At 45.9% G+C, this 16,470-nt stretch overlaps 1 protein-coding gene across 2 annotated transcripts in view; it reads right to left on the minus strand.

The window, feature by feature from the left end:
- DVL1 (dishevelled segment polarity protein 1) overlaps positions 1-7,344 on the minus strand; it is a 107,209-nt gene extending 99,865 nt beyond the window's left edge. Inside the window, exon 1 of one of the 2 annotated variants that reach the window (XM_075520407.1) lies at positions 6,813-7,344. In XM_075520407.1, coding sequence (XP_075376522.1) covers positions 6,813-6,982 — 170 coding nt within the window. In that variant the 5' untranslated portion in view covers positions 6,983-7,344. The remainder of the gene's footprint in view (positions 1-6,812) is intronic. The other variant, XM_075520406.1, reaches the window with a different exon arrangement.
- Between the last annotated feature and the right edge of the window lie 9,126 nt (positions 7,345-16,470).

The following is a 16,470-nucleotide window of genomic DNA, read 5'->3' on the forward strand; positions in this document are numbered from 1 at the left end:
AACAGACCATGCTGAGTGGAATGAAAGCTGGAAAGAACCGTGACCAACCCACTGAATTGTAAAGTCAGAGTCACCATCGCAGTTTTATTAGCTGTCTCAAAGAACTAATAAAAATCCAAGCATCTTCTCAACTCAGTCTACTTAACCACCTGTGGTTTTTTTGAGGAAAGCCTTCATTAAAAAGCATTCTCCTAACACTGCACTCACTGCAAGTTACACATTCGAACCAATATTGTTCACATGACACAACAGTTCAGCTGGAAACTGGCTCCAAATTCAGTGCATTTCAGAGAAAGGCTCTTAGTGACTTCACCAGGCTTTGGATCAGTCCCAAACAGAGCTTCAATGCTGCCACATACCCTGCTATAGCCTCCCAAAGCAAAGCTGGCAGCAGCAGCAGAGGAGGGTCATGAATCTTAGCCATGAGCCGTAGCATGCCTTGCATTCATTTTCTTGGTCAGCGGTGCTTGTTTACATCACAGGGAACAGCTGTCCCAAAGCGACCTGAAGACAACTTTGACTATTATGCAATCATTCCTTTCTAGCCTACAGACAGGCAAACCTGGCCAAAAAGGTTACAGGATAAAAAATATCTTTAAAAGAAACCCATTTGTTGCTCCATCTGTTCAACCACGCTTGCTACCCAAAAGATATTTTCTGTAAATGTGCCATAGGCATTTGCAAAGATCTATATGGTAAATTATGTGACCACATTACCAGTTAAAGCCCCAGTCTTTTTTAACCTTGTGTCCAAGTAAACCGTTGTCTTTTTTTCAGTCTAACTGTATCTCAGATCTCTGAATATCTACTAACTGATTAAGCAGCCTGAGATAACGGAGAAAATACAGAGGGTTAACACTGAAAGGACACAAATCTCCAGGAAACCTGCTTGCTTTAGTTCTGCCCTCATGGAACTACTTCCTTACTCATTCACCCCTCCTAAAAACACTCTGTTCCCTCAATAACGTTGATGGTAAAAGAGACTAAACAGGGAGGAGAGAGAGATGCATGTGGGAAAACATGCACACAGAGGGAGATTCTACATGGTTGCTTTGTAAAGATAATCTTGCTTATATTCCAAGGCTAAAAGTTGTACGGCACACCTCTTCTTATCTGCTCATCTACTTGCCCATCATTCAGGTCAGTAACGTGGACACTGTCTTGAATTCTGACTGCTCTCTAGACCCTCACATCCAGCCTACATTTAGGTCTTGCAGTCTGTGTAGTATTTCTGAAACTTTCCATTTATACAGCTCAAATTCTTGCCAGAGCTTTGATCATACCTCAACGTCCCCTTGCCTAGTTCTGATCCATACAGTCTCATTCTGTGGGTATCAATCCTTGTCACAGAGCTGCAAAGATCATTTTCCTAAACTGTTATTTTTAGCACATGCCCCCTCTGCACATTAGTCTACCAGCTCCATATTTTCTAATGCAAATACGAATCACCTCCCTTCATTTTATTCTGTTTCAAAAAAGACAAACTCCTACCTGTAACTGACCTATATCAGCCTCTGTCACCTGCTTGTTCAGTTTTCAAACAAGTATGGAGGTAGGCATCCTTTCATGTTGCTCTTTAGTCTTGAGAGGATCTCCTTAAAAACACCAGCAAAAATACCTCATTAAAATCTTTGTTGCAATAACTACCAAAAAAAAAACCCCAACCCAAAACTATGCTTTTACTACTACACAGCACAGCAGACTCCACCTAAAAGGCAGAATCCTGCCTGCAAGGGACTTTTGTCCAGTATGCTGCTGCTGCTGCCTTATCCCTGAATAAGCACGGAAACAGTTTTCCAAGCACAGAACTCAGCCCAAAAACTTTCTCTTGAGTTTGGCTAGCTCAGAGTCTAGAACTCTGTGGCACATGACTGACAGAGAACAGGCAGAAATAAGGCTTCCACGTTTTTGTCCAATGTTCCTTTGCTTGCTGGATTTTTACAACAGCTTTCATAGTTACATTCAATGAGCGTGGAATTCTGCAAATATAACAGGCAAAACAACTTTCTGGTTTTTAAATTATATCTGTCCAGTGTCTAAATGGCACTTTAAGCATCCATTGTCTAAGCCTCATTGATAAATAGGCAACTCCTATTTTCATTTGTCCCCATGAAAAATATTTTGGGGGTGTTTTTTTTAATATCTTGCCTCTAAAAGCTTTCCCATTTATGAAATTATTATGCACCTCCATAGCTGGACATTTGTCAATTAGGACTCCTGTTTCTCAGTTAGGACTCCTCTTAGGGCAAGGGTGAAAACAGAGATGATACATTGCCTGCATGGGAAAAGACACAAAACAGTGCTTCTCATGTTCCTCTTCTATCAAAAATTGCCCCATTCAGTTCATAATCCCAATCCCAAACCGGATTCCTACTGCTTTAAATCACAATTGCTTGTTTTCAACACACCAAGTACCAAAAAATCTATTTCTGCGCAAGAAACAGCTGCACCTAAAAGTGCAGTTTGAAAGGAAGTTCTTTTGCTGATACCAAAGGAATGCCTAAAAAGCCACTCCTCAAAGTACTCCCTAAAGAAGCACAATCAAAAGAGTATTAGTTCACACAATGGAAAGAATGAGACTTGAACCTCACCCAGAAGGATGGCAGAGCAGACCTACTCTGGTATTCGATGGACAAAGATTGCAGAGCCTAAGACTGGCTCGCTCTTCCTATCCTGCAGTACTGAAAGACACCATCAGCGGTTCCTGCCCCAGTGGCACATTGACTGAAGGAAGCCAGAACAATGCAGGAGAGAGTATATTTATCAGTATGAGCTTTTGTACAGAACACGTATTTAAGACGGTACAGTTCTTCCTCTGAATCTCTCCTGCTATAATCATGTCACAGCATAGCATCCTATACTGACCAGAGATGAAACAGTAGCATGGAGTCTCAAAGTAGGTTATTGTATAGCAAAATTAAAACACGTAACTTATGCGGATGCCTGGATCATATACATTTATAATACTGTATTTTTGGAAGTTAGTGATAGTGTTTTACAAGAAAAGCTCTGGAAATACCAAATATTTAAGAGCAGACAGATAGGAATTCCTCTTATAGGATCTGTCACACAGATTAATTATGAATCATTCGGATCCAACGCAGTTTATGCAGCTGTCAGAGTTTCAGTCAAGAGAGCTCAGGCACCACAAACACCAGCTTTATTTTTAGATGTATTCATTATTTGTCATTTTTCAATGATCAAAGAATAAACAAAATTGCATTATACATTATTGCAAGGATGTGTGTGGCTGTAACCTTAGAATCAACAATTTCAGTGATCGGAAGCGACCTCTGAGCTCTTCCCGTGACAGGAAAGAATCAGTGGCTGTAAGCAACTAAGCAAGCTGATGACACAGCTCCTTGTCTATGAAACACATATCACAAATATCACCTTTTCTAAATTTCATTGCTGGTGGATACTATCACATTAACGAGTCTGATCCCGTAATGTCCCTGCTTAATTTCCCACCGACTAGAATAAAAATAGAAGCTACAAAGCACTGCCAAGGGTTGAGTCTTAAAGTCAGAACACAGTTAGAAATCCTGCATCTTAAAAACAGCATCGTATCTACAGATGGAGTCAGTAGGAAAGCCTAGGCTTTCAGAATACACAGAGGTCCATCCCATCAAGAGTTAGCGCAGAAGTCACCCTCGAGAATGAAACGGTACAGGGAAAAGTGGTTTTATGTCAAAGTAACGCTGCCAGGAAAATCAAGATGAAGGTTCCACATCGTATCTATTTTCCACAGCACTGATAGTGCAACATTAAGACTGAAAGGCAGAGTAGTAAACTGAACTGCAACTGAGTTCAGAAGGAAATCCACCTCTCCTGCACCTTTCTTCTGCACCTTCTGAGCAGCAAAGCTGAAAGCAGGTTGGTAACTCAGCACAGGTACACAAAACACGTAACTGCTTAATTTCATAACACAGCTTGATAGGGCTCCACGTTGCCAACCCAACTCCGTTCCAATCCTTAGCAACTCTGTCTTTCACGGATGGGAACAATTCAACACATCCACTGTTTCCGAACACAATTATTTATTACATTATTTCAGGATCCAGGAAAGGCTGTGCCTTAATTACAACAACATGTGCGCTATTGCGAAGTCAGTTCCCGATCACTGCCTTCTCAAGGAGGCTCCACTTCTCCAAGAAAACATTTGCTTTCCTCACACAAGAAGTACTTTTCACTCCATGCTGGGATTTACAAACCGCCCTGCCAAGCAGCAGTCACCATGCCAAATGACAGCGCCGCACAGCCACTGAGCAGCAATGTGAAGAACAGAAGACTAAAACTGTAGAACACTACGTTTAAAACCAAAATGTTACTGTAGTTTAAGCCTAAGTACCACTTACAGAACACACAGAAAAGAATTTATTGGGAGGACGTTTTCAGGCACATAAGGTAGAAATTAGATACACAATTTTGTTATGGTTAGCGGCAACTGCATCTATAATTACCTATTCGCAACAACAATTTTAAAAAGTCAGTTTGAAGAGAAGATGATGAAAAAAAGCCCATATTTACTGTTAACACTTGCTAAGACAGCCAAGATTTATGTAAGTTTTCTTCTAATTCCCTATTTTTCACAAGTATTTAGGATTCAGAGAGGAACAAAAATTTGGTTGACAAAACAAAACAAAAGCAAACAAAAATCTGACTGACAGCTTATTGGCTTGCAAGAGTCACTACCCATAGAGTTACTTCTAGCTGTCTCAAGACAATGGATTGCCACCCTAATGCATTCCGTAGTTATATTTGAGACTATTCTTTAAATAATTTACAGGTCCTAATCCTCATCACCCCCTTGCAGCCCTTCATCTTCCATCATCACTTCCACTTCCATCATCTCCACTGCAAGAATAACAGACAATTTTCGAGACCAGTTTCGAGACTAATAAGAGAATCCACTGTAGGGTTTACGTTACTAACTCTGTTACCTGGCCAACGATCAAGAACAGCCCAAACATGTTAGAGATCTTCCTACTCTGTTCAACATGCCTCAGCACAGTTTACGTCTTCTAGTACTAAATTTCTGTAGCAGTGGGAATGAATGCATGTGCCGTCTCAACATCCTTTATTGAGGTTACACCACAAATACTTAAGAGCTTGAATTTATATGACAACTGCAGGGTACGTGTCCCTGTCACTTGAGGGTGAAGGAGAAAGATTTATGAATAGACAATTTCGAAGACCGTATTTTGAAAACAAACAGTTTGTATAGTTGTTTCCCAAAAAAATGTTTTCACAATCCAGAAAAACAAGAAGTCAATACATGAACGCTCCTACAGTACCACGCCAATACTAACAACTCGCCACATAAGAAATGCGTGTCAACAAACAATATCCACATTCCACCATGGATAAAAACACAATTAACATTAAAGGCTTCAGGTCTCACGGAGAAGAAAGAGGCTACACAATGCGTAAAAGGAAGCTTGGGATGATATATCTCGCCAAACATAAAATTCACACCTCAACCACGGCGTTACTTTAGAGTCAGGTCCATATCAGTTTCCCACAAGCCTGCTCTCTTTTTTACTAGCAAGGCATTTAAATATGTAAAATTATCTTGCCGGTGACAGATGTGAGTACAAAGAGAAGTGATTTGCTACAAAAGGATTAATACATTTTGAAAGTTACTGTTTGGCAAACTGTCAAACGGATTTTTATTGGTTTCTTTTATTACGGCTGTAAATAAGCCCAGTGGCATGCAACCCACATTTGCGTGCAGAGACTAGAACGATGTCAAATATCCCCCAGCTCCAGTCAGAAATCTGGCCTACGTGATCACAAAGCTCGTTTGAAAGTCTGGCCCTTGTCTTCTCCTGCACTCCGAGCCGGCAGAACGCATTCGCAGTGGTGAGTAGGGAGCAGGCCCCGGGAAGAAGCGGCCCTTTCGACCACCGACCATTCGACACCCGCCGTCTTGGTCAGACATGCGAATGCAGACCCAGAAGAGCAACCCCATTTCCAGACCGGCATTTCTGCACTTGCACAAGGCTTCACCTTTCAGCAGATCTGCAGCCTGGCTCTCCTTGGCTCTTCAGAAATCCCCGCCCTGGCGAAGCGCTCCTGCCACAAGCCTCGCGGCCTCGCCCCAACTCGGTGACAGCTACGGCCGGCGGCTGCCAGCCACCCCCTGCCCGGCGTCAGGCTCCGGCCCGGCCCGGCCCGGCCGGCAGCGAAAGGGCGGGCGGGGAGCGGCCGAGGGAACCCGGCCCGCCCCGGTCATCGCCCAGCGCGCCGGGCGGGCAGCGCGCCGGGGGGAGTTACTGAACCACAAGCCGAGAGGCCTCCTCGCCTCAGGGGGGATCCGGCCGGGGCTGTCAGCTCCCGGGGCGGGCGCCGGGCTGGCGGGCCGCGGGGGTCCCGCCGGCCGACGGCGGTGGCAGCAGCGCCGACCCCCTGCGCCCGCCGCTCGCCGGGCCGGCCGGGCCGGGCCGGGCCGGGCCGGGCCGCCATGTTAGCGGCGGCGGCGGCACTGGCGGCTTCCCTCGGGTGCCGGCGGCTGCCGCCGGGGCCTAGCGCCGAGCGGGGCGGCGGGCAGGGCCGCACCCGGCGGCGGGCCCGGGCCGCGCAGCCGAGCGCCCCGGCAGGGCCCGCGGACAGGCGGGGGCTGCAGCGGAGCCCCCGGGCCGGCGGCGCCCGCCGCCGGCGGCGAAGCAGGTGTCTCCCGCTCGGGGCCGAGGGAGGCTTAAAGACCTCCCCTCGGCTGTCAGCGGGAAGGGGCGCGGGGGAGAGGAGGGGCCCGGACCGCCGCCCCCCGCTCCGGCACACGCGGCCCCCGCCGGCCCGGAGCCGCTCACCCGAAATCCTGGTCCATGGACTTGAAGAAGAACTTGTAGCTGTGCACGGGCCGGTTGCTGAGGACATTTTTGAAATCGGCCAGAGTGACTTTTTCCGGCGGGACGGGCAGCTTCACCAGATAGGGGGTCTCCTCCTCGTCGATGTGGTAGATGATTTTAGTCTCCGCCATGGGAGAGGGGGAGCGGGGAGCAGAGGGGAGCCGGCCCGGGCCTCCGCCGCCGCTCGGCTCCTCTCACGGCCTCCGGCCCAGAGCCGCCCCCGACAGGAAGGGAGCTCCCAGCGCCCGGCCGCCGCCGCGCAGGGGCTCCTCGGCCGGGATTTCGCTCCCTGCACTGCTCTCTAGCTGCCCGACCCGGGAACGGCAGCCCGCCGCCGCCCGCCCCGCCTGCATCCTCCCGCCGCCGGCCGCCGCCCCCCGCCGCGCTCGGCAGCGGGCCGCCGCGGCCCCCCGTCCCCGGGCCGGCGGGCAGCGGGGGGGGGCCGGGCAGCGGGGGCGCGGGGCGGCCGGGCCAGCCGCCCTCCTCCCGCCACCGCCGCTCTGCCCGCGGGCCGGCCGCGCTCCCGCACGCCGCCCCCTGCCGGCGCGGCGGCACCACAGCCGGTCACGCCGCGGCCGGCTGCCGCGGGGAGCGGGACGGGCCCGGCCCGGCTCGGCTCGGCCCGGCCCGGCCCGGGCCGCTGCGCGGGAGCCGGCGACAGCCAAGCCGGCCTCCCCGGCGCTCCTTCCCCGCCCGCGGCCGCCGCCTCTGCAGCGTGCCGGGCCGGGGAACCTGCGGTCAGCAAGGAACGGCCGTGCTGCTTGGTGCCTGCTCGGGAGAGCCGGCGGGGCTGATGTCGGCAACCTCATCGCGCCGGGCCCATCCTTTCCCAGGCAACAACTAGCCAGAGCAAAGGTGCTGAGCGCTCGCTCCTTGCCATAAAAATCATCTTTCACGTTCAGACTGCTCAGGTGCACAAACACTGCTTTGGGTACTCGGGATGTTGGCAGTGATCTAGCCGAGTGCTACACAGACGAGATGCTCTGTTTGTGGGAGCATCACAGTCCTTGGCCTAAGAAAAACACTTGCATGTCCCAGTAAACATTCCCAAAGGGTTCTATAAACACTATTAGCCCCCTTGCAGCTCTCTCCTTATTTTCTCCTTGTAGGAATTAGTAAAGACTTTCTGGGTCCAGACCCCTAGGCGTTGCACAAAGGCGGTCACTATCCTTATCCGCATGATGGCAGGAAAAGGCAGGAACGTTACTGTACATATACTCGGTGAGTAAAGCTTTATAGTCGAACAAGATGCAAGATACATTCTCTCCAATGTATTTATACGAGAGATGGACAGGGCAGAGGACTGACTAACACTACTCACAGCATTATAATGGCAGGCAGACTACTGTATTTCAGAGATCTCAAGAATTTGGCCTCCCCTCCTCCAGCATTGTGTTTCCTGAGAATTGAGGTGGGTTCTGTTTAAACAATGAGCTCATGGATTCTCTGCAGATCATGAAATTTTCCACAGTGCAGTTGGCTTCTCCGCAGCTTATGCTAATAAGAGAACAGAGACACATTTCGTCGTGGCTCAGAAGAAATTGCTTTTAATAGCTGCTTCAATGGGAGCCTGTTGGGCACAGAGCCCATTGAGGTGCTTGGCACGGAGCAAGCTTTAGACCTATCATCACTTGAATTTCACAGAACAGCAAGAGTCACTGTTCAATGCTGCCAGGTGAGATAGGTATGTTTTGGAGCACACAGTCCAGAGAAAAATCTTTAGAGCGCCATTTTTTGCAGGTGATGTATTTGGGAAGAGTTCACCTTTCTTTCTAGAAATCCCCAAAAATGACAGCCAGAAAATGAAGATTTCAGAACAGTGTGCTTAGGTCTCAAGGAATCTTCTGTTCATTAAAAATACTTCTTCGGGAAAATCCCAAGCTAATGACAGCCTCTCTTTTTCCCTTTCAAAGCAAGAGGACATTCACTTCTCGGAATATTCAGCTGCTTTCTCTGAAGGGGTAAATCACAGCTTAGTGACTGCATTACCGGTGGCACGAGAATGATTTTTCTACCAGCATGAAACAGAGGAGCCAATGGCATTAGAGGCTGCCAAAAGGTCTGTTAACATTATTGCTATTTATTATTTTCAATTTTCTGAAAGTTTAATAGTTACTAGTTCCCACCAGCATGCTACCACATGAACGCTGCGATACCGCTTCCAGAGCCAAGTTCTCCTACGCAGAACCAGACCTGGGCACCTCTCTACCAATGGCATGGTTAATCCACAACTCAACAAGATTTAACAATATTGAGAAACCAAAACATCATCAACTATCTGCTGTCATTTCTGATATAGTGAAGCAATTAAAAAATCACATTCACTGGGGTTCTCCAACTCCAGCGATTTGCTCATCTGCTGACATTCATACCAGTCATCAGCGCTAAACTTGAATGCCTGTACGATCATCAAACAAGATAAGATAAAGGGCAAGGTAAAGGTATGGCCTTAGTCTTCATCATGTCACTAGTGATTTGGTCCTGTTTTAAGTCAGGAATGACCAACTTAGTACACTTCAAAGAGTACTTTCCAAGAGTGGCAGCCACTGATGGTTAGTCATTTCTCAGTTTCAATTTTGGAACTGATAGAGTAAGGCATAAAGCACGGAAGATTTCTGTAAAACTATGCATTCAACTTTCTGTCCTGCATGTGTGCACAGACACATGCTACAGTTCTGCAAGCACCTCTTGGTATGGAAAGTATGCCATGAATCCACCAATTTACCACACACAAGAATCTCTGAGCAAGAATGGGGAAGGCTTCCTTTGGCAGGAATATAAGGCAACTCTAGTACAAGCTATATTTTCTGAGATACTGAGCTTTATATAGTTTTTGCAGTATGAAACTCAGGCAAAATATTAACATCCAACCCTTTGGTCTCTTCAGTTCCTACTTAATGATCTCCTGAATTCCTCAGAGACCCAGGTGGTATCCACACAAAGACTAAATCTGCAAAGAGCTCTGTTCTTGCTCTATTAGCTTTGCTTTTACTTTTGACAACTGAAAATATAATGAGTCTTATAATTGTCAGGTGACTACCTTGGAGCAGACATGGTAAGGCTGGATCTATGACTCACAAAAAGCTTTCTGTGTCCCCATAAAGCACAGAAGAGAGGAGATAACCCGCTTTCATGTCACAGTCAGTCCACAAGCTAATCCAATTAGGAGCAGACATAGGAATGCAGAATACACCACCTTCGCAAACCACTGGTCCATCAGGGCTAATATCTTGCTTCTTGCGGAGTTCAGGCCTTAATACTTCAGTGGAAAATAAATATAAGGCATAAAATCTCTTGCTATTAGTGCTGTGCTCCCCATGATAGAGCCAATACTCTTGCTGACCCCTGCAGGGAGCAGATAGTGTCCTGAGGCATAAAAGCCGCTCACCCTTTTCGTCATTTATATAGCAGTGCACTTCATTACCACACAGAGAATAAGCAAGCCCTTTTAAAAAGCCATGCTTTGAATTATAGTGAGGGTTGTTACTTGTCTCAATGAATTCAGAAAGCTCATCACACTCTGGGTGCTTAACAAATAAGTATTTGTTTAAAGAGATACAACAAAAAGAAAACCAAAGCTCTGAGCACTCTGACACTCACCAAAGCTGTGACTTGGGACCCACTCTGAGATTTCATGGGTATTTTTAATCGACCTGCAGGAATGTATTTGTAAAAGAACAAAATCACCTTTTACTTGGAGGATTATTTCTTCTCAAGAGTCAGTCGCTGGCAGTTTTGCCACTCACATCAATGAAATCAGGTTTGACTATGAGTACTTTCATTTGGATAGTCAGCCCTGGGAAATGAAGACTTCTGTTTTCATTTGTTTCAGCAACACAGCAGGATCAATGTAGTTAGCATCACTGCAAGCTTCCCATCATTTCCTGCCAGCTATCCAGGCCACTTGTAGGACTGATGGTACCTACAAGGAGGCCAGGAGCACGGATGTATTAGAAACTAAACTGACGACACCCATTAGCCAGGGAAGATTCCTTCCAGATTCCTTCCAATCACAGTAGTGACCTAGAGACACAAAATCTGGGTTGCCAAAGTTCTGAGTCCCATCAGTGGGACTAATCCTTATATTCCTTTGCTTAAGTATTTTCTCCATAATCACCATTGCTTAAAAATAAAGGGAGAAATGGATTTTGGACTTTTATGATTGAAGGAACGTATCAGAAGCTGGTGTCTGAATGAACAACGCAGGAACTGTTAGCCAACCTATTCCTCCTCTTCAGAGATCCTAAGTGTCCCCGTGTAAACACCGAGCACTATGTGAAGGCTTTCAGCGCTTTCAAAAAGGCAAGTTATGCAGCTGCTCTTCATGTCTGGAGCAAAGATTCCATCTCATTCTACCGATGCACACAGGCAAGATTAGCATCAATGCAGGAGAAGAGCTAAACATGGGAATGATCCTAAAAGAGAAAGAGAAGCAGAAAGATACAACTGCAACCACACGGTTTGGATGTGCTTAAAATTAAGACGCTGTAGGCTGGCTCCCAAGCTGGTATACGTCAGCAGGATGCAGTCCATGTCAGTTTACACTACTCATGGATCTGGTCTAAAAGATCTGCAAGGTTTTTTTCCTTTTATTCTTCCTCTCTATGCAGCGGACCTTGGGCGCAGCCACGTCATGGCAGAACTCAGTCGCGATAGTTTACAAGAAAATAAAGATATCAAACACTAGAGGGAGGCAAAAGACTTGCAGTCCAGCAACCTGCTCCCAGCCTCCTGGGCAAAGCTCCCCAGGGCTTCCATTGCCACTGGATTCAAATACAAATAAACCTGGGGGGAAATGACAGGGGGTATTTTCAGTGACATTTCCAAAAATCCTCTTAATCGAGGAACGTGCGTTATGGAGGGATATTGCCCTACGAGTCTGTAGGAATGAGGCACTGTGTACTTCGCATGGGAGGGCAAAAGAGAAGAATAGAGGACAACGTTCACGTTGTTGCTCCACAGGGACTGCTAAAAAGAAATTAGAAGAATGTAATGGAAAACATTAACCAACATTGTTAGCAGATACACACAACTTGTGGGATCTGTAGGAATGAAAAGTGTCTCCTCCAATTTCAGTCTCTTTTTCATCTAACTTGAGTCTATTGATAACTGTTCAGTTACTGCTACCGAACGTCTGATGCACCTCAGTGTGATCCTGCAGTGACGGAACAATTATCACACTGAACAAACTATGTTCTGGTCCTTTCAAGGTCTCCCAGCAACAGCAAACCTAAAGTGCAAATCAGATATACAGAATAGCATCAACCTCCCTACTCCTGCTGCAGAAATGCTGCTAACTTCTGTCTTGGAACTCAACTGTACTTTAAAGCAACAATCAAAACAGCGGAGATGAGTTTGCAAAGACGTGAAATGTTATTGCAAAAGGTAACAGGTTGAGCACTTCAAATCACTGAGTGACATCAAGCTGTTTTGATGAGGTACCTTTTACTCCATCATGTGTTTGCTGTAGATGGGTCTTCAGAGCGAAATTTTCGTGAGACTCTCTGTTGTCTGGGCAAAAAACTCTGACTGTGAAGGGAAGAAGTGATGCCTTCCAGGCAAGACCTCCCTTGTTGCTGAACCACATACACAAAATGCTGTGGGTTAGAACATCAGTACTCCAGCTATGAAAACTCAGCACTCCCACACTTTTTCTGGAGTCTTCTTCGTGCCAATCATGGAGAACCAGTCACTATTGCACACATACACTTTTGGCAGCGTCAAGCATTTTCAAACATTTTCATGCAATGCACACATCAATGAGTTTAATGGGTCGATCTCAGTTCCTACTCATCATGACTCAATCTATTTTCTTTCCTCAGCCATTTTCTGGTTCTCCTACCTCTTCTTAGCAGCTGCAGCACTTTTTTAAAAGGGGAGAGCCACACTTGAAAAATTTCCCTGCAGCAATTGTCTTCAGAGCAGCTGATCTGCAGAGGGCCACATACACATTTAAAAACTTGACCTCTAGGAAACTGGAGTTTTTTGCTTAGGAACGTCTATTCGGATCTTTATCCTACTTCTTTCAGGTCCCCAGTGTTTCTTCTTCCCCTCAGAAATTTGTTCTGTTAATGACTAGCAAGTCCCTCTCCACTGGTAAGACCGGGAGGCAGAAAGGAAATGGGAACAATCTGAACTTCATTTCAGTCAACTTGAAGACAATGAAAATATTTAATTTTGGTAGGCTGCAAAGCAGGCCCTGTGGTTGCTTAATTAGCTTTTCCTTGTTCCCAGCTGCTTTCCTGGAAAATCAGACCCACTGTCTACAGATACAGAGAAAAGTAACAAGATGCCCCAGCAACAAATAACCAACAGTGGAGTTGTTGGCTGGAGTCTGCCAGCAGAGACCCAGCGTACCAGCAGAAAGAAACAGGGCTTAGAGCATTAATGACACCCAGCACTAGCTAAGGCTGTGCAGTAAGACCTCACTCTTCAAGATAATTGCATAATTGCAGCTGCCTGTTTTGCAGGCTCCACCACAGTGGGTTCAAGAGGGAACCAGGCAATTTGTACATGCATAGTGCCGGGCAAGTACAAATAAGCAGGCCTGCAAACACTGCGTTTGTATTTTTGAAGCCCTCAAAAAACCTCCACATAAGCTCCATATTCCCCCAAAAAAGAAAAAATACAGAAATCCAATCCAACATGTGTCACCTCAGTCCAGCAAAATGGTGGCATCTCTGGCTCCCAGCATCAACAGTATAACCTGAAGACTTTTTTTTTTTTTATGGCATGGTGCTCTAGTTTGCCTGTGGCATTTAAAGGGGGGGAAAAAAAAAAAAAGGTAAGTTTAAATCTTAGAAAACTGCTGTTGAGTCAGATGTTCCCAGTGGGACTGGCACCAGCTCCAGGATGATCTCACTTTGCCCAAAGTATCTTTTTTTCAGTAGTTCTCATTTGACTTCTCCGCGCCGTGAAGAATCTTACTTTCAGGTTATAGCAGCGACTGACCAGTAAAGTCCCACAACAGTACCACAAAGGGTACTTTGGATGAGATCTTTATTGTACATGGCCCCTGGCTCCACCTGCTCAAGAACTCACCATTCATTGTCAGCAACGGCAGAGCCCAATGAGAAGGAACTACTCCCCATCCGCTTCTTCATCTCCCAACCCTTTTAACCTGTTTGGGGTTTTTTTCCCTCTGGTTATCTGAGAAAGCACAAGCAGCCATCACAGGGCTATTCACCCAGTGAAGAGGTGGTATGAAATGGCAGGAGACTGGCTGTAGTATGATTTCCAACCAGGTAAGAGAGAAGATAATAGTTTCACCAGAGCTAGACAAGCTGGTCAATAATCTTAGTTTGCTAAATGTACTTCTTTGCCACTTTTTAGTTTCATATCCTGCTTTGATCCTTCAAATTCTTGCACCTGCACCCTGTACTCTCCATCCAAGCAGCAATACAAGCTGTTTCCATCAGTGTCCCTGGAAGAACTCTGTCACAGCAGCTGGGATACTACTCAGTGGGTGGAAGCCCTCCAAGAGCAGAATGTGCAGCAGGAACTTTGCAAGGTGTTAGTTCTGCAAGGAAAAGAGGAATTTGGGCTGGGAGCAAAGTGTAAAACTGTGCAGTTAACTATTCCAGCAGGATATGTTATCTTCCCTTCTGGACCTGCAGAATTATATACTATGAAGTAGCTGCCAGCCTTCATCTCTGATAGATGGTTTGAACTCCATCTACAGCCGCAGATCTGTTCATTATACAACACCTTCAGAGAGCTAAAATTTGTATGTGAGCCCCATGACCAAATCAAATGATGATGTCCCATGTGGAAACCATACTGAAATCACTGGAATAACTTATTGCATCCAATCTGCACTTTGTCAAGCACTTTAGGATGCTGCGAGATGAAACACACTGCACAGCTATTGGGAAGAATTAGCTAATGCTGGCTAATAGCTTAGATAGCATCTCCAAAGAGGAAGAAATAAAATCAACCTTAGCTTGAAACTCCATTATATTCTCCTTTATTTCTTAAATGCTAGGAGAGTTACACAACAATGATAAATTGTAAAAGTTAAGTAACAATAATAATGAAAATTAATTCTGTTACAACAAAGAAAAAAAACAAGCTTTAGGGAACAAGTCCTCCTCTCAGTCTTGAGAGGAAGCAGAGCGTGCACAGAGCTGAAAAGAGACTAGAACTAGAGCCCCCTCAGTTTTAACCCCCTTTAAGGTCACTGCCATACACCCTTTCCTTGTTCCACAACAACAGCTTACATTCCATACATTACCCTAAAAGAGACTTTCATTTCTCTGCCCTCATTGAGCTAGAGTACTCACTGAGAAGTAATTGGTATAAAAATATTAGGGGTTATTATTATTTTAACTAACTGAACATAAAATACATGTCTCGGGAAACCAAGGAGACCATAATGAGGCAAAGCCTGCCAAGAGCCTGCAAAGTGACGGGTAAAGAAGTCTATCAAGATGCAGCATTCCATTAGTACGGTGAGAACACTACTTCGAATAACTCAGGCAAAGCACATTTACCAAAATTGTTTCTCCATGAGAGGCAAGTTACTGTCCCATATTAGGGAACGAAAGGCTGAGATGAGAGAACGAGAGAGAGAACCAACCTGTCTAGAATTGCACTGAGTCTATGGCAGAGTGGGAGCAGAAAACAGTGGTCCTGCCCCTAGCCTAGTGGTTAATTGCAAGTCGAGCCTTCTAATTTTCACGTGCAAGATCAGCTACATAGACTTCATGCCAATGCCAAAGACTGACAGAATACAAAGTGCACATGTAAAGGACTTAAACGGCTTCTCACCAGTATTTAAGGGCAAATAGCCTTTGATAATTCCTCTGTATTAAGAAATAAACAAACAAAACTCTTCAGTTTAGTGTTTCCTTTCTTTTTTCTACAGTTTGAAAACACAACTGGTTATCCAGCAGTCTTGCCTGGATCTCTTTCAGCCAGAATTTTAACATACTAAATTACATACTGGATGTGGCAGGCTGCTTTTGAAAACCACTGTTCTGATCATCAGTCCAATCACACAACATATGCCTCTCCTGAAGACAAAAAGGGCCATAATCTCAACTTGGACTCCCATCTTGATCAGTCTAGGCTTATACTGGCATGTCTGACCATTACCAAATTCAAACTGGTGATCAAAGCAAGGATGAGGAGCTCATAAAGCTCTTCCTAGTGCTTGTTTCAGAGAACATATTAAATTTTTTTTCCCTTAAGCTATTTTGCAGCCTAGAAGTCAAATAAAATATTTAAATGCCTCTGGAGTTTATGAGTAACCCCACTTTGAGCTGGTGTCTATATGAGCTGTGCTAAGCAATTTGAACTGGCAAGTAAAGATCTCCAACCTTTGACTCACAGACATGAAAGGGAGGGAGAAAGACATTAATGACAATTACTTGAGACTGTGCCACCCTGATGGAATAACCAGTGCAGCCTTATACACCTGCAGGAATGCAGCTTGGGTTTCAAGCAGGTCCAGCCAAAGGCAGCCTAAGAATGTCTGTCTACTTTGGGGGAAGGGTAGGCAAATAGGGACCTGGACCCAACCCCAGACCCTCCTCTCCACCAGTCATGGGTCTACCCGATCTGAGCACTTTTGTAGGGGTGAATCTGAAGTGAGATAAAGGCAGTTAATTGCAAATCA

Source organism: Mycteria americana, chromosome 18 (assembly GCF_035582795.1).
Source record: "Mycteria americana isolate JAX WOST 10 ecotype Jacksonville Zoo and Gardens chromosome 18, USCA_MyAme_1.0, whole genome shotgun sequence".
Taxonomy (NCBI): domain Eukaryota; kingdom Metazoa; phylum Chordata; class Aves; order Ciconiiformes; family Ciconiidae; genus Mycteria; species Mycteria americana.